The sequence below is a fragment of the Schistocerca americana genome, chromosome 2 (assembly GCF_021461395.2).
Source record: "Schistocerca americana isolate TAMUIC-IGC-003095 chromosome 2, iqSchAmer2.1, whole genome shotgun sequence".
Lineage (NCBI taxonomy): Eukaryota > Metazoa > Arthropoda > Insecta > Orthoptera > Acrididae > Schistocerca > Schistocerca americana.
This window is the reverse complement of record NC_060120.1, coordinates 1,006,247,561-1,006,271,439: the sequence shown is the minus strand read 5'-3', so window position 1 is coordinate 1,006,271,439 and position 23,879 is coordinate 1,006,247,561. Positions and strand designations below refer to the sequence as shown.

At 42.5% G+C, this 23,879-nt stretch overlaps 1 protein-coding gene across 1 annotated transcript; it reads right to left on the bottom strand.

Annotated features, from left to right (window-relative positions):
• Positions 1-567: 567 nt before the first annotated feature.
• LOC124594612 (lectizyme-like) lies at positions 568-16,376 on the bottom strand. Its single transcript, XM_047132985.1, has 3 exons — positions 16,259-16,376; positions 6,080-6,213; positions 568-711 (listed from the first exon to the last, which is right to left on the bottom strand). The coding sequence occupies exons 1-3, from the start codon at positions 16,374-16,376 to the stop codon at positions 568-570; spliced, it is 396 nt and encodes a 131-aa protein (XP_046988941.1).
• Positions 16,377-23,879: the final 7,503 nt, after the last annotated feature.

Sequence of the window (23,879 nt, the reverse complement as noted above, 5' to 3'; positions counted from 1 at the left end):
GGTTTTATCCTTCCGGCGAGAGTGGATATGCTGCTTATGCATTGTTTAAAAATTACTGTCCCTGCTATACCTCTAATAAAGAGTTAACAATAGTCACTTGTATTCAAGTTAGTGAATGCCTGCTCGAAGATTTTGATAGTCATAATTGCAGCAGTTCTTGTATTCATCTTTTGTTTATATATATGCTAAACGGACACGGTTTTTTTTCCTCCTACGTTCATGCGTTTAATGTTAGAGAAGGGGCACAACGAGAATAATTTAAACTTGTCTGTCTCAAATTCAACAAATACTATTAAAAATATCGACTATCTTCTATGTGGAAGTTTTTTTAAGTACGAGTTACGTCTTATGTTGCACAATCGTTAGGTATCTGTAGGAAATTTAAAAATGCAGCAAAATATGAAGATAAGTTGAAGAATTGTAATTTTATTACAATTGTCTCAAGTTCCATAATAGTTCCTACGCTGATAAAGTACAGTTCAACTGAATTTCAGCTTGTGGGTGGCAGTTTATTGAAGGTACATGTCTAACAGCACGCAAGTCGCTTTACACACGCAAAGTGCCCGTTCAGAGATTTTGGTTGAGGAAGTCTATGTGGGCAGACACTCTTGTGTAGACGGATGGAGCGCCTTGGTATCCACACGGGTCTATTCCCCAGGACACCACGCCGATCACCTCGTTGTTCTGCACCAGTGGACTACCGGGGTCGCCCTGAGCACACAGAACCAAGAGATAAAGAGTGCAGTTGAAAAATTTCAATATTTCTAGAAAAATTGAACTCAGCAAATTTTATAGGCACAAACATCTGACATCATATAGCGTACCAGGATTAAAATAAATCATATGTTCTGAAGCGAATGCCAATATAGGCCTAACCACATTCTTGGTCATTAGAGGAATGCGTAATGAAGGAAAGTAATCGTAGAATTGTTAGACTGCCATTACAAAATTAGAATAAGAATGACGTACTGTGGACCAAATGAGAAGAAATATCGCAAGTAGTTACTTACATCGCAGACGGAGATTTCATCATAGACAGGACCTGTACAGACCATGGTCTCTGTAAGCGGATTATCGGGCGGAAACTGTTCTCCGATATCCAGATTGTCTATGTCTGCTTTGCATTTTCTGTAGGAAACGATGGTGACGTCGAGAGTCTGCAGAATATCAGGAGTGTCGTCGGTATACGTTTTACCCCAGCCAGTAACGACCGCTTCAGACCCAGCTGCAAAAAAACGGAAAAGTAATTCGTAACGTCTATAGCATACAGTCAGTAGTTCGTGTACCTTGATCATATTAACGGGAGTTTTTACGTAAGTGAAATAACAACTGCTTACTTCATTACAAACTCTTCTCTAAGGATAATCCTTCACTTTAACCTCCCAGCTACATACATATTACTGTTTTAAATATTCCAAACTAAGATCGGAACAGCATAGTTCCTAGAATAACGGTTATTATTTTACATACATTCAGGGATTGAATCGGCGCTGGGCAAGCCGATGATTTGGACGTAGTCGTTCAGAGTCAGTGGGGACTCCAACTTGAAGACAGCGATGTCGTGTTCAGCTACGTCGGTACCGCTAAAAAGGAAAGAATTGTTTCCTGGTTACATCAATTTGTGAAGTGATTTCCTGGAACACTGCTTTGTCAGTGTACGTGTCACAAACAAATATTTATGTTGAAACTAATATGCGAGATTGACAATCAGGTCAATTGTGTGATGGGAATGAAGAGTTCCTAGATAATAGAACGCAGCAAGAGTGATTTCAGCTGTGCCGCAGGGGAGTGTCGTAGGACCGTTGCTATTCACAATATACATAAATGACCTTGTGGACGGCATCGGAAGTTCACTGAGGCTTTTTGCGTATGATGCTGTGGTATATCGAGAGGTTGTAACAATGGAAAATTTGTACTGAAATGCAGGAGGATCTGCAGCTAATTGACGCATGGTGCAGGGAATGTCAATTGAATCAATGAAGACAAGTGTAATGTGCTGCGAATACATAGAAAGATAGATCCCTTATCATTTAGCTACAATATAGCGGGTCAGCAACTGGAAGCAGTTAATTCCATAAATTATCTGGGAGTATGCATTAGGAGCGATTTAAAATGGAATGATCATATAAAGTTGATCGTCGGTAAAGCAGATGCCAGACTGAGATTCATTGGAAGAATCCTAAGGAAATGCAATCCGAAAACTAAGGAAGTAGGTTACAGTACGCTTGTTCGCCCATTGCTTGAATACTCCTCAGCGGTGTGGGATCCGTACCAGATAGGGTTGATAGAAGAGGTAGAGAATATCCAACGGAGAGCAGCGCGCTTCGTTACAGGATCATTTAGTAATCGCGAAAGCGTTACAGAGATGATAGATAAACTCCAGTGGAAGACTCTGCAGGAGAGACGCTCAGTAGCTCGGTACGGGCTTTTGTTGAAGTTTCGAGAACGTACTTTCACCGAGGAGTCAAGCAGTATATTGCTTCCTCCTACGTATATCTCGCGAAGAGACCATGAGGATAAAATCAGAGAGATTAGGGCCCACACAGAGGCATACAGACAATCCTTCTTTCCACGAACAATACGAGACTGGAATAGAAGGGAGAACCGATAGAGGTACTCAAGATACCCTCCGCCACACACCGTCAGGTGGCTTGCAGAGTATGGATGTAGATGTAGATGTAGACAATGTTGGACCTTTTCATGTTGATGTACAAGTAGTGACATTCATCACTTATGTTTTCAACACATGACGTATAATATCGCTACTCTAAGTGGATCAATATACACTGGTGTCCAAAATTAAAGAAACGAACGGAAATTTTGCAAGATTGGGTTTATTTTGCCACGAAAACTGTATAAAAGGGTGATAATAAAGTAGAAATAAAGTAAAAAATACAGAAGGTAAGCAGCTGCTACACGCATAACCATAGACAATAATGTTCTCCGTGTTTTCCAACTTAAAGGATTTGCACATACATTCCGCTAACTGGTTAAAATGCTCAGTATGGGGTGTGATCATCTCTGGCAGCAACACAGGTCATGCGGTGAACGATGTAATAAATCTCATGAATCTCATGTTGAAGCAATAACGCCCATTCTTCCTGCAGAGCTGCTCGCAAGTCTTGGGGAGTGGTTGATGGATGCTGAAGTGAAGCAACCCATCTCCACAGTGAATCGCAGCCGTTCTCTATGGGATCAAATCAGAAGAGCGAGCAGGCCACGCCATACAGGCAATATCTTCCGTTACTAAGAAAACTTCAACCACCCGTGCTCTATGAGGTCGGGCATTATTGTCCATCAACACAAAGCTCGGGCCGACAGCACCTCGCAACAACTGCACTCGAGATCCCAAGACCTCATCACGATACCTGACATGAGTTAAACCTTGCTGATTCACCCGTACAATTTCATGAAGAGCTGTTCGTTTGGTCATGATAATCCCTGCCCACACTATTAGGGACCCTGCTCGATATTGGTGTCTTTCCACAAAGTGTGGGTCCCGAAATCGTGTTCCACGTTCCCTCCAGACGCGAATAAGTCGAGAATCACTCTCCAGACCAAATGACTCACCTGTGAAAAGAAAAGAACATTGGCCCACTGTTCAACAGACCAGGTGGCATGTTGACGACTCCAGTGTAGACCTCTTCTGAGAAGACGCGTCAGAGGTACACTTTCAGGAAGTCTCCGACATTGAAGACCACTCTGCCGAAGGCTCCTCTACACCGTTTGGCTCAGTACAAGACGTCCAGTGGATGCTGCGAGGTCAGACGCCAGTTGCTGTGCAGTACTAAGGTGGCACCGTTGTGCCCTTACAGCCAAATAACGGTCCTCTCTTTCTGACGCCGTATGTGATCGGCCCTGCACTGTTCTTTGGGGTTCAGTTTCCATCTCTACAACATGTCGACAGAACGGAGAAACAATAGAACGACTGACATGAAGCCATCGCACTACAACAGTTTGTGACACTCCTGCTTCCTTTCTTCCTATTGCTCTCCACTACAGAATTTCTTGCAGGCACCCTCTCTGCGATACGGAACTGACTGTGACTGTGAACGAAGCGATTGTCGATGTGGGACAAATACTACCCCGTTTGATGGGTGCCGTGACGTCATTATTGGCGAGGTTGTCCGTTGAACGGATTGGCATCTGCTGTGTAGAACACGGTCGTACGGGTATCCGTTGATATGATTATATCGTGACTTACACGCTGGACGGGGAAATAGCGATTTGTTGCTTTAATATTGGACATCGGTGTATTTCCCTGCTGTGACTCTAAAATGATGAAGTGGCTATCAAAGCTCTGATTTGCATGGACCAATGTATCGAAAGGTAATTTCACGATCAATCATTCATAGAATATGAAAATAACCAAATTTTATCATCGACCTTTTAGAGACAGTTCCCATGTAGCGTACTCACCCAGGATAGTCAGGATGCACGATCTGCTCCGAGACTCGAATTTCCTGCTCGCTACCCTCGTCAACACTCATGTCGAGTTCTCCGGCCACTGCCTGTGAACGAAATGTTACTCAGACAACCAGGTAATAGTTTTATGTCACTTAGTGCAGACAGGCTGCATATTAAATGGTTCAAATGGCTCTGAGCACTATGGGACTTAACTTCTGAAGTCATCACTCCCCTAGAACTTAGAACTACTTCAACCTAACTAACCTAAGGACATCACACACATCCAGGATTCGAACCTGCGATCCTAGCGGTCGCGCGTTTCCAGACTGAAGCGCCTAGAACCGCTCGGCCACACGGGCCGGCGCTGCATATTACTAAAGGATGTTTGGTAAGTGTACACTTAACCGCAGCACCTTGTAATCTTTGTCTCCCTTCTATCTGTTTCGTTTCATTGTTATTTAACTCTTCGTTTCAGTACTCTGTCATCACTAAAATAGCCCACTGCCAACAAACAGAAACTAACATACAAGACAGAGTTGGTCGTTGGTGTAAAAACTGGAACACAACTTATCTTACAAATGGATAAAAATTGTGAACCTCTAGATACAGGGTGGTAATTATTGAACTGCATGAAAAAGCCGTAAATTAGTTACAAACTACTGCATATACACACTTTATTCAACATCTTAACGTCACTAGAGATATTGGGATTTAGGTTGTGAGATGTTAGATATGCCTGCTATCATTGGTGATGATGTGGCACAGTCGAATATCGATATTCTGCATGACCCTGAAGTGTCGAATCATCGATGCTGTCGCTGACCTCCTGAATGGATGTTTTCAGCTCAGCAATGGTTTTGGGGTTATTTCTGTACACCTTGTCTTTAACATAACCCCAGAAAAAGGAGTCGTATGTGTTCAGATCCGGAGAATATGGCGGCCAATCGAGGCCCATGCCAGTGGCCTCTGGGTACCCCAGAGACAAGGTGCGGTCCCCAAAGTACTCCTCCAGGACGTTAAACACTCTCCTGCTTCGATGGCTCCGAGCTCCGTCTTGCATGAACTACATATTGTCGAAATCAGGGCCACATTGAATAATGGGGATGAAATCATCCTCCAAAACTTTCACGTACCGTTCGGTAGTGACTTTGTCGTCAAGGAATATAGCAACGATTATTCCGTGAAAGGACATTGCGCAGCTCACAGTCACCCGTTGGGGATGAAAACACGTCTCTATCGTGAAATGCGGTTTTTCAGTCCCTCAAATGCGCCAATTTTGGTAATTGACGAACCCATCCAAATGAAAGTGGGCTTCGCCGCTGAACCAAATGTACATGTGCATACTAATCACCATCATGCATCGCGGCCAAATGTGCAGTTTGAACGTCCTAACATAAACAGTTCAGAAGTTAAGAGGATTTTATTTCATGTAGTTCGATTGTTGTCAACCTGTATTTACGCCCAAGTTAATGGAGAACGTGAAATTGCCCACAAGTACTACCTTCTGTATAAAATCGTAAGTAGTATCGTATTTTCTCTGAATAATAAAATAATATTCCATAATTTCAGAACTGGTGTCCATTAGGTCTGTATAAAGCCTTAACAATAGTGAATTTCTGAGGAGAAAACATAATGCGGTTACAGAGTAACGTTCTGTAGTAGACATACTCACGATGTAGTATCCACTGTCAACAGCGCACTGTCCTGCGGTGAGGACGGCGCTCTCAGAGATGATGGAGCCGCCACAGTTGTAGAACCGGGAACCCGACACAACAAGCTGCAGTGATACCATGTATGGATACTCACCTGCGAAAAAAAGATCCGCGTCACACGAGGTGCAACACCTCTGCTTGAATGCAGAGGCTGCGTTGGTCATTTATGTTGTCTCTGTAATTTTTTAAATAGGATGGCAACAATATGGAGTCATTAGCTTGCTTGCTAGGTGTTGTGTACATAGTTCCGCATAGTCAGCGCGTACACAACTTTCCCACAAGAGCGCGCCCCGCTAAGCACAACAGCGCAGGCGCAGCGCTAGTCCGTCTGTGCACTATGGGATGACGCTGTCTTAGAGATGGACCAAATTCTGCTTCCGCCGATCCACGTATTAATATGTAACGCAGCCAATGAGATTGCTGCTAACGTAGAATCTTTTCACCTCGCGGATCACACTCGGGCAGTGTACCTGAACGCGCGAGGTATTATAACGAGTGTACAGACCACAGATTAGTCAGTCTGCAATAGTCTGCATTAGTCTATAGTCAAGTTTCAGTCTGCGCCTAATAAGATTACCATATTCCTGTACAAAGCCATGAAGATAAATGAATAGACACTTTGTCAAGCATCAGAGATATGTGAGAATAAGATTAACGTACGAAGACCAAGGGAACTGCAGACTGTCCATTGTAAATAACATCCAGAACCAAGTTAGATTATTTTTATGCTTGTTATTATTTTAATAAATGTGTGTGAAAATTAATCAAGTTCTGTTTAAAGTTGGTCACCGTCAATCTGCTACTCTAAGCGTGCAAGTGGCATTTCTATCGTCTGACCTAACGGCAGAGGATAAACAAGCCACGATAAGACCACGAGACATATTGCTGACACTCGCCTACTTCGTTAGAGCGATAAGTCAAATAATCTGATGGTGTGTGTACCGCAGGTCTCACAGTACGCACACCACACTAGGTCGTCGTGGGACATACTGAGGTGGGGTATCCAACTATTGCTCAGCACAGTGTTTGCAGTGTGTATCTGTTCCTTCTGGTTCGAATCCTGCCTCGGGCATGGATGTGTGTGATGTCCTTAGGTTGGATAGGTTTGAGTAGTTCTACGTTCTAGGGGACTGATGACCACAGATGCTAAGTCCCATCATGCTCAGAGCCATTTGAACCATTTGAACCATCTGGGTGATTGGCACGAATACTTCAGACCACAAATTGTCCCACAGATGTCCCTCCGCCGTTATAATACACCTCAAACTAACCTTGAAAGGAAAAAACAAACGACGCATTTGTCAAACTGAACACCCAGTTACAAATAACAGCGATTTCACTGCTGCATGCAGTGATGTATTTTTATCTACTGGAAATTTTATTCTCGACACCTAATTTTTGTCTCAATGAGATTAACACAGAAGCTTGAGTGAAGTGCGGACAATTATTTATAATTTTAGTTACAAGAAGAATAACCCTATGTTTGATACTCTCATTCGAACTCACTATACCGTGGCTTCCAATAATGATGTGATAATGTGTGGTCACTTGATACATGAGAATTTAAGGCAATAGAATGGTAGATGCAGCACCACAGCTATTCTGAAGTGGCAAATTGTTGGAAAGTGTAACCTTCACTCAGTGGAGAAACTTGCGTCTCTATTCGAAGGAGAAGTAGTGATGGGGAAAATTGCTATCATTGAAAACACACATCTAGCGTGGTGTACCGCCTTCTAGCCACAGAACCGAAATGACATCTTTTGAATAAATCTCCTCCCGATAGGCATCATCTATATTCAAGGGGTGAACCCCTACAATCGCCTCCGCAGCTGATTTTTCAGCGTTTATGGCTAACATGCGGAAGACCCGATTTCGGCTTCGGTACTGCCAAGGATTCTTCCGTGTTCAGAGGACTGTTACGGCTATGCCCTTCCTTACGATACTGAGCTATCTGAATGTGAAGTACAGTCTCCAAGAACTGGTAAGTCGTCAACACGGCAGGGAGAGGGGTATGCCGATCACATGTCCTTCCCTATTGCAGCCTCGTGCCGCAGAATGGCACAGGATGACATGAGGGCCGGCCGACATCCCTTGGGTCTTCAGGACCTGAAAGAAGAGCTCGTATAATTTATTTATGTTCATTTCTTGAGCTTTATGGCGGTGGTGCAACTTTCTTTGTATGGGTGATTTCTTTAATCGAATCTCTTTAGACTCTTGGTTCATAGGACTTTTAGATAGATCGTGTAAATTTATTCAACTGCATCTTTGTAAGTTTATCTTTATTGCTCTTTCGACTGTGAGGAAACGTACGCCACTGCTAAATACATCACTACAATTACTTATAACTTGTTGTTCAAAAAGTCTTATTCACTGACGCATTTTGGGCACAGCCCATAATCAGACTTTTCCTTTGTCGTCAGTCTTCTCACTGGTCGGATGCCGCTTGCTACGAATTCATCTTCTGTGGCAACCTCTTCGTCTCAGAGTAGCAGTTGCAACCTACGTCATCAAGTATTTGCTGGATGTATTCCAATCTCTTTCTTCCTCTGCAGTATTTGCCCTCAATATCTTCCTCTAGTGCCATGGAATTCATTACCTGATGTTACTAGATGTCTTAACACTTGTCTAATGATCCTGTCCCTTCTCCTTGTCGGTGTTTTCCACATATTCTTCCCTCTTCGATTATGTGGAGGATCTCATCATTCGTTACCTTATCAGTCCACCTAATTTTTAACATTCGTCTGTAGCACCACATCTCAAATGCTTCGATTATCTTGTGTTCCGCTTTTCCCACAGTCCATGTTTCACTACTATACAGTGCTGTACGCCAGACGTACAGTCATGCTCAAAAGTATCCGAACGACCTGAATTCCATTTCGCCTGATTCGCATTCAACCCACATAACGCAGCTGTCTAGCAGGTCCTCTAATCGCTCTTTGGTACAGTCGTTTGACTATTGAAAATTGTTCCAACAAGTCACCACTAGAAAACACTACTCTGTATCGCAATAACTCTAGACGTAAAGTAATACTACGATACTACAAATATCGGGGAACACCTTATCACAGGTAAGACTGTCCTTAAGGCTTGTAAGCTCACATTTATTACAATAAATGATATACCTGCAATGTTACCACTCTCATTATTACGTCAGATAGGTAATGCACGTAGTAAGTTCGTCGTATTGAAGATTTCCTCTTCAAAGTAACATACTGTACTTATTATTTAATACAAAATGACATTAAAAATTTAAGTTATTCACGAGCAGCTAGTTGAGAATATGTATGAACTTCAAATGACATGACGAACCGTCTCGTTTTGCATATGGATTCAAACCCAGGTCATGCAGACTAAGCAAAGATTTCGAGACTGACGGAAACTAACAGTCATTCCTGACTAGGCATACAGAGAGTGATATACCACGATTTTAGACAGTATCAATTAGCAAATACCAACTTTAAATTACATAACGCATACATTTTTAACGGACCCTAATTCCTACCCAGCTCGTATTTTCCCTGTTAACGAACTACAGGAGATGGTAAATATTGCTTCTTAACAAGTAACTTATATATAATGCCGTGAGGTAAAGCTTTGGGTTGGACAGGGATTCGAACACAGATCCCAATCGGAATGCGAATCAGACGCATTACGTATTCCAGGCCGTCGCAGCCGCGTCTTTGAAAGGCCAGCTGTGGTCACTTCCCAGCCGGCTGTAGGATCACATCGGTTCGTCTTCTTCCTGCTAGTACTGTAACTGAGGTTTGGCAACACGGAAATGTATATTTGGCAACTCTGTGATAGACGAGTTACTTCCTGGTGTGCACGGAATTAAGCCTCAAAGTTCACTTGATTTTTCCAGTCATTTCCATTGATTAATCTGAGTTATTATCGCTTCAGGTGTAACAAAAGATTGCAAATTTACGGTTTTGAGGCCAGGAAAGTCGTTTCATGTGTAAATCGCAACTATTCCTTTAAATAGCGGTTTGCGAGTTGTAGACACTATTGGCCTCATAAGGGAAAAAAATGATTCAAATGGCTCTGAGCACTATGGGACTTAACATCTATGGTCATCAATACCCTAGAACTTAGAACTACTTAAACCTAACTAACCTAAGGACATCACACAACACCCTGCCATCACGAGGCAGAGAAAATCCCTGACCCCGCTGGGAATCGAACCCGGGAAACCGGGTGCGGGAAGCGAGAACGCTACCGCACGACCACGAGCTGCGGACTCTTGTGAAGGAAATGGGCAACACATACTTCTTCGCTAGCTGTGTGGTGATGTGCTGACCTGTGAAAAAAAGCGTCTGTTCTAGTTCCCGGTTCCAATCTCGCTGAATGTAACGTTTTTATTCCTTCTGTGAAAGAGCTACAAGCACTCAGATGGAACATCGATAAGGAAATCGCAAGAAAATACTTTCAGCTTATAGTGCAGTGGTGAAAAACTTACAATGCTGCTCAACAGGTAACGCCTCGTTCCGCTGCGGACAAGCAAATTTTAGGTCTCTAGGAATATTTAATTTTATTCATGAAATGCCACATTTGCATACCTGTTGAGTATGACACAGCATACCAATTAAACACAGACCCAATCGAAATCTAAGTGAGTAGTATTTTACTAATTCGTGCCGATAGAGGCACGCTTGTGTACAGATACTCAGTTTTATCAAAACAGTCTTTCGTCGTAAGGTTATCGTGGGTAGTTTCATTTCATTTCTTTTAATACAGTGCACAATTTTCGTATGGTTTCTTTCAGTGTTGTTAAAACAAAACTAAACATGAGAGAGAAATTAATCATCAACGATATATGCCAATTCTCTGATGTGATCTATAACAGTCTGACATTGCACATGCAGGTTATTGATTAGATGCATGTAGAAAACTTGTTCTGAGTTAAAGTTGTCAAACAAGGTTTGAAGGTTTGAAGAAGACTAAAATGCCACTACCAGACGACAGCTAATGTAAAAAATACTTTTGGGACTATTTTGGCACGATGCGCTCTCCCCACACATAATACAAAAGCTTGGAGATGCATCTGCTGCCTGGTCATCTATTAAACCTGAAAATAACAAAATGTCGCAGAAGTGAGCCCTTTTTCCACATGCGGCTATTTTGTGTTGAGAAGTGAAGGTAATTATGTTCAAAGTTCCATTAAATTGGTAACTTCAGCAGACAGCATAATTGCGTTGTAAGAAAATGTAGCAGCGAATGAAATGGAACTCGCGACACCTTATGTACGGTGTGTCACACTTAGCGTGACGCTACTAGCTGTCATCTCCTACAGCACCTCCAGAAGTCAACAATAGTTCCTCCACAATTTCCGAGCCGGCCGAAGTGGCCGTGCGGTCAAAGGCGCTGCAGTCCGGAACCGCAAGACCGCTACGGTCGCAGGTTCGAATCCTGCCTCGGGCATGGATGTTTGTGATGTCTTTAGGTTAGTTAGGTTTAACTAGTTCTACGTTCTAGGGGACTAATGACCTCAGCAGTTGAGTCCCATAGTGCTCAGAGCCATTTGAACCACAATTTCCGAATTCCACAGTGCTGTGAGATAATGCATATGGCCGGATCTAGACTTCTGAGAGACAGACAGTTATAGCTTTTCTTTTGCACTGCACGATGTTTTCAACAAACAGATAGCGAAACAGAGTAGCTCAAATGGAAAGGAACACTTTCTCTTTAAATTTCTGCATCCTACACTGTTGGCAGTTCTGTGTTGGTGGCAGTTACATGATTTTGTTTCGGTGATTACAAAATAGAGTCGAATGTATGCACTGGGTAGCCAAGGCAGCTAGTTCACGGCGATTCGGTCAACCAAGTAAATGACTGTACTGAACATGCTGCGAACCACTACAGGGGGCCTGTATGTCAGAATTCTCATCGAGTGTCCGCAACAGTTGTATTAAAGAAAAATGAGTGACGCAGAAGTTGATTTGGTGCTCTGTTGGTTTGATAATAAGTTCCTGTGATGATGGTCTGGGTTCGATTCCAACTTCTGCCCATGATTTTTAATAGGGAGAGACAGATTCTATTCTCTTCTGGCTACGCCAAGTGAAGAAGGTATAATGGCATTGTGGTCTGAAATTCACATTAAACATGATATTCCTTCTCTACCAAGTGGTCGTTAGGTTGCACCACAATAAAGTCAGGAGTGGAGAAATGTGGGCACTCTGTCACCTGTAACTTTTCTCATACTGGTTATTTATTTATAGTGACGAAACAAACGCTATGTAGGGTCACAGGGCACTAATTCTATCTTTTATTTGAGCTTCTGTATGTCGATAAAATTGGTTGTGAAATTGGAATGCAGCTCAGACCGCCCTTAACGCGGAATTTGATCCCTTCGTGACAATACAGCTCGACTACAATTTGTTGTTTGTTCAAAACTGCACATTCCTCAACATCTCCACATATTGCACATGAATGGGTTCGAATGCTGGCCCGGCACTAAAGTTTTCATTACGTATTATCAAGCTCTAGCATGAGAACACCTATCTGCTGATGAATAATAATTTTGATTTTTAATGCATTTTCCTTCGTTGTCAACACTAGCGATATCTGACGTATTTGACTCCCAGTGAGACACAGAACTATTTGAGAGATCACTATAAGTTCAAGGATGTTATTCCGAGCTGCTGGTGGAGAAAAATTCTGTAGCTGACGTCTCTTTGTGTGTGGTCAACAACGGTATGTGTGGGGTTCGATTCCCAGTCAGCGCTGAACTCTTTGTCATATTATCTCTAGTTCAAACATGCTCACATGTCGCTGCTGATGTAACAAACCCACATCTAACGTTCGTTTTCTCTAATAAATAACAGCGCTAGGTTCCGGGTTGGAGTCCTGAGAAGAAAAAAATTAATGTTTCGTCTCGTCATTTCTGTTAAAACATCTAGCTACTGCCGAGAAAATCCGATATGTCGCATTTGACTGTGCTTCGATATCTATCCGATTGGGTTCTGGGTTCGAATCCCTGTCCAACCCAAAGCTTTACATCACGGCATTTCAAGTAAGTTACTTGTGAAGAAGCAAAATTTAACATCTCTCGTAGTTCGTTAACAGGGACAATAGATGCTTGGTAGGAATTCGCGTCCGTTAAAAATGTTTACGTTATGTATTTTAAAGTTGATGTTTGCTAATCGATACTGTCCAAAATCGAGGTATATCACTCTCTGTATGCCTAGTCAGGAATGACTGTTAGTTTCCTTCAGTCACGAAATCTTTGCTTAGTCTGCATGACCTGGGTTTGAATCCATATGCAGAACGAGACGGTTCGTCGTGTCATTTGAAGTTCATACATATTCTCAACTAGCTGCTCGTGAATAACTTAAATTTTTAATGTCATTTTGCGTCACATAATAAGTACAGTATGTTACTTTGAAGAGGAAATCATGAATACGACGAACTTACTACCTGCATTACATTGCAGGTATGTCATTTATTGTAATAAATGTGAGCTTACAAGCCTTAAGGACAGTCTTACCTGTGATAAGGTGTTCCCTGATATTTATAGTATCGTAGTATTACTTTACATCTAGAGTTATTGCGATACAGAGTAGTGCTTTGTAGTGGTGACTTGTTGGAGCCATTTTCAATAGTCAAACGACTGTACCAGGGAGCGATTAGAAGACCTGCTAGACAGCTGCATTATGTGATTTGCATGCGAATCAGGCGAAATGGAATTCAGGTCGTTCGGATACTTTTGAGCACGGCTGCACATATTCAACAGTAGGGGCGAAAGACTACATCCCTGTCTTACACCCAGTTTAATCCGAGTGCTTCGTTCTTGGTCGTCCACTCTTTTTATACGTCTTGACTCTTTTACATATTGTATATTACCCGTCCCTCCCTGCAACTTACCCCTATTTTTCTCAGAATTTCGATCATGTTCCACAATTTTTCATTGCCAAACACTTCTTACTGGTCTATGAATCGTATAAACGTGTCTTGATTTTTCTTTAGTCTTGCTTCCACTGTCAACCGAAACGTCAGAATTGCCTCTCTCTTATCCATAGCTTTCGTAGAGCCAAATTGATCATTAGAATATAGGAAACCCGGTATAGAGTCACATATATCACCCGTCTGCTGCGCGACTCCATTCGCACATTGAGTCCACAGACAGTACCACAGAATCCCAAGGTGGAGATCATGAGCTTGTCCGTTCAGTGCGTAAACAACAACAACAATGATATATGTCTATTAGGTACTACTAACGATGACGCTCCTAACACGGCATATCAATTACATTTTAAGCGTTGTAAGTTGTCCCATAATACTTGCCTCAGTAGCATGAGGGCCATTCAGTATGTAAACCAACACTTTTCTACCTCGGCTGTTTTCGGTTGAAAAAATCCGGAATTTCTTGTGGGACGTCGCTTCAGTCCGTATAGTTTTATGAATTTCCGTCAGGTGGCAGCACTATGCGTAGCCTTCAAACTAAAGTCTGTAATGGAGGTGCATTACAAGGAAAGAGCTGCCACTGAATTTCTTTTACCAGAAGGCCAGAGCACGGAAAATATTCATAGCTGCTTGCAGAATGTCTACGGAGATCTGGTAGTGAACGAAAGCATGTGAGTCGTTGGGCTAAGCGTTAGTTACCACCGCAAGAAGGCTGTGCAAATTTATCCCATCTTCCACGTGCCGGCCGGTCGCACACAGCTGTAACTTACGCAGACAATCCTGTTGGTAGAACATCCGCAACTGAGCATTATAGCAGAGGATGAAAATACCGCTTCAGTTGTAAATTACTTTATTTTCACACGACCGGTTTCGGACTATTATAAGCAGCTACGACACCTGAGGATGGGCTTATAACAGCCCGAAACCGGTCGTGTGAAAATAAAGTAATTTACAACGGAAGCGGTATTTTCAACCTCTACCGTAACTTACGCAATGTGTTCGCTCCCACAAAAAATTGCAAAAGAAGTTCACCTTCTCCACGACAAGGCCTCACATTGTGCACTCGAGAGCAGCTCAAAAATCTTCACTGGTCTGTTCTTCCTCATCTACCCTACAGCCCGTACCTCGCACCTTCCGACTTCCACCTGTTTTGCCCAATGAAGGAGGGACTCCACGCGAAGCAGTAAGTAGATGATGAGGAGGTTTATAATGCAGCAGGAAGTTGGCTCCAGCGACGACCGGTAAAGTGGTACCAGCGGGCATGCAGGCTCTCTCAGTAAGGAGACGTAAGACAGTCTCATTAAACGAAGATTGTGTTGAAAAATGGGAGTTTGTAGCCAATGACTGGGGAATAATATGGTGCAATCGAATTCTGAATAAAAACAATCTTTCAGAAAAAAATCTATTTTATTACTTTCCAAAAAACCCTCCCAAGTGTGACTCATGTGTGTGACTTAAATTGCATCACTAGATACTGACCAGTGTTTTGCAGTTACGAGGGTCACTCCAAAAGAAATGCACACTATTTTTTGTAAAAATACAGTTTTAATTCTGCATGTGTGGAAGTTTTACAGTGTGTAGATACATCCTTCCCGCTTGTTTTCAAACTTAGTTCAACCTGTTCCCGTGAGTGGCGCCGTCACAGCATGTCTTCAAGATGGCTGCTACACTTGACGTTCGTCACAAGCAATGTGCTGTTATAGAATTCCTGTGCTGTGAAAACGAGACAGTGGGAAACATGCCCAAGAGGTTGCAAAAGGTGTATGAAAATGCTGCTGTCGATCGCACTACAGTTAGTCGGTGGGCAAGCAGGTTACGTGATGAAAGCGGGCTCCAACAGGTTGGTCCAGAATTTTACCGTGCGGGTATACATGCGCTGGTTCCAAGATGGCGTAAGGCAGTTGAGAGGGATAGAAATTATGTGGAGAAATGAATATATTGTTCCTAAAGGATGTATCTACACACTGTAAAACTTTCAAACATGTAGAATAAAAGATGGATTAAAAAAAACAGTGTACTTCTTTTTGGGGTGACCCTCGTAGTATATGGTGGCCAGCAGATGACATTCTAGTGACAAAATCGCTTCGGCAACTCCGGTGGTTTTTTGCTATGTTACAGATTGCAGTTACATGGTCGGATACACTGTCCTGTACTGTATAACGTGCCTCCTGTGCTTCACTTGACGGGTACAACAACACTTCGTTGTCGCAGGGGGAGTGCCTAAGGAGATGGAAGCTCACCACTTTTGGCGTCGTATCCCCCGACGATGCGACCCCTGGAGACAGAGAAGCGCCGGCTGGGTCCAGTGTGGGGCAGACGACGCACTGGCAGTGTCCCACCTGCAGACAAAGCATCCATCGCTTAGCGAACGTTGCAGACTCTGAATCAACGACCAAACGCAATCTACGTCGTGTTTACAGTAACTTACAAATAAACTGGACGGAAATCGCTGCAGGAATCTTAACGGGAAGCGTTCTTGAAACTTAACCGTTGAAGTAAGTTTCAGGAATCGACACAATAGTTATGTCTGTCGTTCATTCCTCGCCACTCCACCCAACGTCCCCTGGCGACCTATCACAGTGGATGAGATAAGCATCGTAGGGAGACGCTTTAGAATGCAAAGGATGAATACGATGGAAAAAATCAGTGAGGGGTGATCCTGTTGGTTGCTAAAACTGAATAACTTTTCAGCTGCTATGATCGATAAAATCATCGTCTCATACCATCACCTGTTTCGGTAATTCTCTGTTTCCATCTTCGGAAAAGATGGGACCAAAAATGGTATGATACAGCAACTAACACAACAGCATACATAATCAGATCCTATATCTTCAATACATGGAATAACAACTTACCTAGGTTTACATCATTACACAATCTTCTCCTTTTTACAGTAAGTGATGGTAACAATGAATGTCCCTGTTGGTATCGTGAACTACATTAGAAGCTGAAAAGTCAGTTTTACGATAACAGCTATAGCCACACAGTTTTTGCACCAATTACAACTGCTCTCAGTCATTACTACTTTAAACTGACAGATCCTAGCGTAAACACTCTTAGTGACATAAGTACATCAGATGACGTAGTGGTGGTACAAATCTATATTATCATCTTACATTAGATTAACGTACGGACCTACTATTCCATATAACTACATATGCCTAAATTATTATCATGACATAAAAACCAAGACAGTATTCAACAGTTCAAAGAAACAGTCTGTAAAATTACGTGCAACATTCATAACACATAATGTATATTTAAAACTTCTTATATCACCTTAGCAAATGATTATTGGTTGTCATATTATTTGTGATCTTGCTTAGAGAAACTGGTAAAGAATTTTTTAGAATTATTAAAACTATTTAAAAAAAGAATTCGGAAATTATATAATAAAATCTATCTATATACTATGTTTTATAAATGTAGCACATCCATCTCAAGGCAGTTTTTTTTTAATGTAGAACACTGACTTGGCTTATATACTGATGTCACAAAAGTTATGGAATACCTCCTAATTCCACGTCGGGCCTCCTTTTACCAGTCGTAGTACAGCAGTTAGACATGGCATGGACCCGCCGTGGCCAAATCATCCGCTCAAACTGTCCAGAATGTTCTTCAAACCAGTCGCTAACAATTTTGGCCCGGTGACATGGAGCTTAAAAATTCTATCGTTGTTGGGTAACGTGAACCCTTAAATGGTGTCCAAATAGCCGAACACAGCCGTTCCCAGTCAATGATCGGGTCTTTTTCACCGGAGGACCCTGTCCATTCCATGTAAACACAGCTCACACCATTAAAAACGGGATGCTTAACTGAACCAGTAGCTTTGTAGGCCACACCATTATGGAGCCAACACCAGCTTGCACATTGCATTGTTGACAACCTGGATCCACGGCTTCGTGGGGTCTGCGCCACACTCGAACCATACCATCAGCTCTTACCAACTGAAATCGGGATTCATCAGTCGTCGAGGATCCAACCGACACGGTGACAAGGCGCCGCAAGTGATGTCGTGCTGTTAATAAAAGCATTCACGTCGGTCGTCCTCCGCTATAGCCCATTAACGACAGATTTCGCCGCACAGTCTTAACGGATACGTTCCTCGTACGACAGACGTCGATTTCTGCGATTATTTCACGCAGCGCACTGCAACTCAAAGCAAACGCCGCTGTTCTCGGTCGTTAAGTCAAGACCGTCGTTCCACAGCGTTGTACGTGTTGAGAGGTAATGCCCGAAATGCGATATTTTCGGCACACTCTAGAAACTGTGTACCTCGGAATACTGAAGTTCGTGATGATTATCGAAGTGACATGTTGCATGCGACTAACCCCAATTACCATTCTGCGTTCAGAGTCCTTTACATCCCATCGTGCGCGCGTAATCACATAGGAAACTTTTTCACATGGATCACTTGAGTACAAATGACACATTCGGGAGGACGACGGTTCAATCCCACGTCCGGACATCCTAATTTAGGTTTTCCGTGATTTCCCTGAATCGCTCCAGGCAAATGCCGGGATGGTTCTTTTGACAGGGCGCGTCCGACTTCCTTCCCAGTCCTACCCGATGACCTAGCAGTTTGATCTCTTCCCCCAAAACAACCCAACAAATGACAGTTCCGCCAATGCACTGTTCTTTTATACCTTGCGTATGATACTATCACCATCTGTATACGTGCATATCACTATACCACGACTTTTGTCGCCTCAGTGCATGTACGCGATGAAACAAATCAGTGCCTGATGATCTTGCAGGGTACTGTAAGAGACCTGCTCGAAGACCTCACTGCAGAAGCACTGTACGCAAGATGGTTCTTTCAGCACTCTAGATCTGATTTACTGTCCGTTTCAACTTATCATAAAAGCTCAGCTCAGCTACTGCCCCACTGACCTTTTAATAACATTGCTGTGTACTGCTCAGCTGCAAGTACTCACCCAACACACAGGCAACGAATGCCAAGACGAGGAGCGTCTGTCTCAGCATCTTGAAGAGTACTGGTCAGGACAGCTTCGATGGTTTATCTGCACGCCTGAATTCATGGCTGGTGACCTTGTATTATACTGGCGGACATGATGATGAGCTGATATGATTAGCATCTGAGCTTATCTCTGGTAGTTCATCAGCATTGTAGCAATTAACTGTAATGAGAAAAGTAATGGTTTTGCGATATCGTGTGATAGCTACTTGTCTTGTATGGTGTTAATGACAAGTCGGTTGAAATTTAGCACCAGATAATACTTTCGAGGAAGCAAAGGATCATATATTTCACTTCTGTATCGTGCAAGAAAGTCCTTTTCGGTTCCCCAAAGTTTTATCGCTTTTTGGTTGAAACACCATTTTTCAGAGCGTCAAGCACTCTAGAGCCTCGACAGACTGATCGATTCATTAGTTTATTTATAAATGAAAGGTAATTACATTTAAGGTACCTTAGCGAAAGTTTTTATTATTCGTATTTTAAATACTTATTTAAAACATCAGCGAGGGACATCAGCGACAACCAATCCAAGGACATTCCCTCATATAGTAACGGAAACAATGCTATCACCAAGCCACGCACCCAAGAAATATTGTTTTATTTTTTGTAGCGAGTGAAGATGATCTCTTTGTTCATAGAGTAAATCACCCTCTATTGTCCTGGCTATCTGGGTTTCCATATCTTCTAGCGTGCTCCTACACCACTTCGACACTTGAAGCGGTATTTTTTGAATCCGTGTTGACTGTGTGGCAACAGATCGTTCTCTTCGAGGTACTTCGTATTGTTCGAACTCATAATATGTTCCAGAATCCTACTGAAAATCGACGTCAGTAACATCGGTATATAATTCAATGGATTACTTATATCTCCTTTCTCGAGCATTGGTTCGACCTCAACAGCTTCTCCGACTTCAGATACGTATCATTGAACGAGCGACTGGCTGTATTAATTGTTAAGTATGGAGCTATTGCATCAGTATACTCTCAAAGGAAGCTAGTTCGTATACAGTGTTTTTATTAAGTGATTGAAGTTGCTTCACTACTCCGAGGATATCTACTTCGAAGTCATGTTGTAATAGCTCTTGATTCGAGTTATGGAATATGTACTTCGTCTTCTTCGGTGAAGAAATTTCTGACAACCGTGTTTGGTAACTGCTAGAATTTAAAAAAAAAAGTAAAAGTTTCATAGTTGATGGAGAATGCATGTAGTCAGCATAAATGAGTATGATGTTCCACTGTGATGGACGTTAGCCTCCTGGATAATCACTTAAGTATGTCCCCACTTCCTTCTTCCTCCTATCCCCTATGCCACCCCCAGATGTTTAAAGCACTGCTTGTTATATGAGTACGAATTACATTCTTAATAATTTGTGTAAATGCGTGTGGACTGTGTTTAACTAGATGATTTCCCTATGTACCTGATGATACGGAGCTCTGTTTCACGTTATGAATATAATAATGCTATTGTTGATTTGTGTTGACACTGTGGGATCATGTCCTTACCTTTATCATGTATGTCACGACATCGTTTACATCTGTGACTGACCATTCGGTTCAAAATGGTTCAAATGGCTCTGAGCTCTATGGGACTCAACTGCTGAGGTCATTAGTCCCCTAGAACTTAGAACTATTTAAACCTAACTAACCTAAGGACATCACAAACATCCATGCCCGAGGCAGGATTCGAACCTGCGACCGTAGCGGTCTTGCGGTTCCAGACTGCAGCGCCTTTAACCGCACGACCACTTCGGCCGGCTGACCATTCGGTATGTGTTCATTCCTCTCCCCACGTTTCCTATAATCTGTCACATATCCTTAGATTGCCCGATATTAATCACAACGGAGGGGCTGTTAGCGCATAAGCTTTTATATAAATTTAAGTTTTGCAACATTAATTGATACATACTTCGTGATTCTATGCTTTGGAGAGAGGTCACACAAGTCTTCTTAGCCGGGACGACGTTCACTCCTTTCCTATTTCCATACTGCCTGCTCATTAGCTGGGTTTGATGCGCTTTATTGGTTTGTAACACGGTTATGCGCTTAAAGGTTTTTTAGATTCTTGCAGTTTACTTAATTGTTCGACACTGGCAATATAAATAGGGTTTATTTGTGAATTATGTATATGGTCTTTGTATTCCTTACTCTATATAATCCAAAATTACTTTCATTGTCATTACTAAGCTTATTTAACCATGTCATAGTAATCACTGTTACGTGTACTGTATTTCGGAAATTAGGTATTTTACTATCCCCGCTCCTTACTCTATGAATCAAAGTGTATTTAAAAACATGTCATTCGTGTTCCGTATCGATAATATCCTGTACCGTTTAAAGTCTTTGATATATTTTCGCCATGCATTGGAAGAGATGTTTTGTACTACAACCTGCCTGTGGAAGATAAGACGAGATGAAATGATGTGAACTCTCCGTGATTTGTTTATTAATACGTGCTTAAGTTACATTATACGTGATTCAAAAAGGGTTCAAATGGCTCTGAGCACTATGGGACTCAACTGCTGAGGTCATTAGTCCCCTAGAACTTAGAACTAGTTAAACCTAACTAACATAAGGACATCACAAACATCCATGCCCGAGGCAGGATTCGAACCTGCGACCGTAGCGGTCTCGCGGTTCCAGACTGCAGCGCCTTTAACCGCACGGCCACTTCGGCCGGCTATACGTGATTCTTCGTCATGTATTATGCACGTATGTGTCTATTTAATGCAGATAAATGTATTATTTATAAGCGGCTCCGCATGTGGACTGGTGGACTGATTTACATGCTACATGTGCTGCGACAAGTTATCTGCGACAAATAATCGGAATGTAAGTACTAGGTTGTCCCCTACGTTAAACTGGCAACGCCGCCATTGGTATTCGGAAGGGTTAAGATACATAAAAGGACTCCATGATTTCAAAATTAAGTATCTCGAAAACAAAGATCGATAGAGGAATGCAGTAAACGGCATGTTTATTGTGAAAGTTGTAAGAAGTTTATACAGCAGTTTGAAATAATAGTTGCAAAAGCTGCTAACAGATGGCGCCGTAATCGCCATACGTAATGCCTAGTATAAATAGTGCTCCGAAGCCGAGAGCGATCAGTTCCACTATTGAAACGTGAAAGGAGGTTAGCGTACCGAAGGAAGAGATTAAAACCATATACTACATTGAACAACGCGTTTTTCAGGTGCTAGAGTACCACAGGTTAGAAGAGAGTCCTACGGCAACAAGGCGAAGTTTTCAAGCACGATTTAATGTTTCAAAAGGACCCGATGCGAAAACCATTCGTACGCTCTTCGCACAATTTCAACGAACAGGCAGCGTACCGGATAATCTAGTGGGGCATGTTGGCCGCAAGCAAACCGCAGTTAGGCCTGAAAATATCGCCACAGTTTCTGGAATTATTCAGCGAAATCCAATGTCATCCGTCCGTAGAATTGCATCTGAGACTGGTTTGAAGCGTTCCAGCACGCAGAAAATTCTGAGAAAGAGCCTACACATGTTTCCATTCTAAATTCAAACGCACTAGGATATACCCGTACGAGCTGTGCAACAAAGGGTTGCCTTTGCTAATCAGATGCTCACAATGATCGATAGTGTAGGATTTGATGTTGGCTGCATCTGGTTTACAGATGAAGCACACTTCCACCAGAATGGATACGTGAATAAGCATAACTGGCGATTTTGGGGTTCCGAAAAACCATATTGGTGTGAAGCGAAACCCTTGTATTCTCCTAAAGTTACTGTGTGGGCTGCAGTATGCAGCAGAGGCATTATTGGCCCTTTTTTCATTCGAGAAACGGTCACTGGTGCACGTTACGTTGCAATTTTGGAACAATTTGTCGCCACACAGCAAGCGTTAGAGGTTCGACCAGGTACTGAATGGTTTATGCAAGATGGAGCCCGACCACATCGGACCGAACAAGTGTTCCGCTTTCTTGAGGAATACTTCGGGAATCGAGTCATTGCTTTGGAATATCCCAAATTTACTGGTGCAGGCATGGATTGGCCTCCATATTCGCCGGATTTGACTCCCTGTGACTTTTTTGTGGGGCATAGTGAAAGACATGGTCTACCCGAAGCATCCCGCCACGCTGGACGAGCTTGAATCGGCGATCTCTGTGGCATGTTGTGAATCCATTTCGGTTGAGACACTACGAAATGTGATGACGAATTTCATTCTTCGCTTGCGCCACCTCTGTAGTGCCAATGGGGAAAATTTTGAAAACATTGTGATGTGATTGTTTGCAAAGATTGTTTTCATACGATTATTTCACTTATGTATGCTGATATGAGCTGCACAGCGTACAGCGCCATCTGTTAGCAGCTTTTGTAACTATTATTTCAAACTGCTGTATAAACTTCTTACAGCTTTCACAATAAACATACCGTTTACTATCGATCTTCGTTTTCGAGATATTTAATTTTGAAATCAGGGAGTCCTTTTATGGACACCCTTGTAAATACAGTTGGTGGTGGCATGTTTGTTGTCGCTAAGAGCAGTTTGTCTTTGCAGGGACATCTGTTTTTGTGGTTAGTGAAATGTGCTTCAACGACTTTGTTGTGCGAACACTGCTAGCGATAGGCAAATGTTCAGGGTGCGATGCAGTTCCAGTATACATTCGCAAGTCATTACAAATACACTCTAAGAAAGAAAGAGCACACCACGAAGGAGTTATCCGAATGGGACAGATGTCAGTAGATGTGATATACATGTAAAGACAAACGAATGATTACTATTGCAGAAAAAACTTAATGTATCCTACAGGGGAAAGGGCTTCACCAATAAAGCAAGTGAATAACGCATTGGTCCTGGCCTTTATGCAAGCAGTTATCCGGCTTTGGATTTATTGACAGAGTTGTTGGATGTCCTTCTGAGAG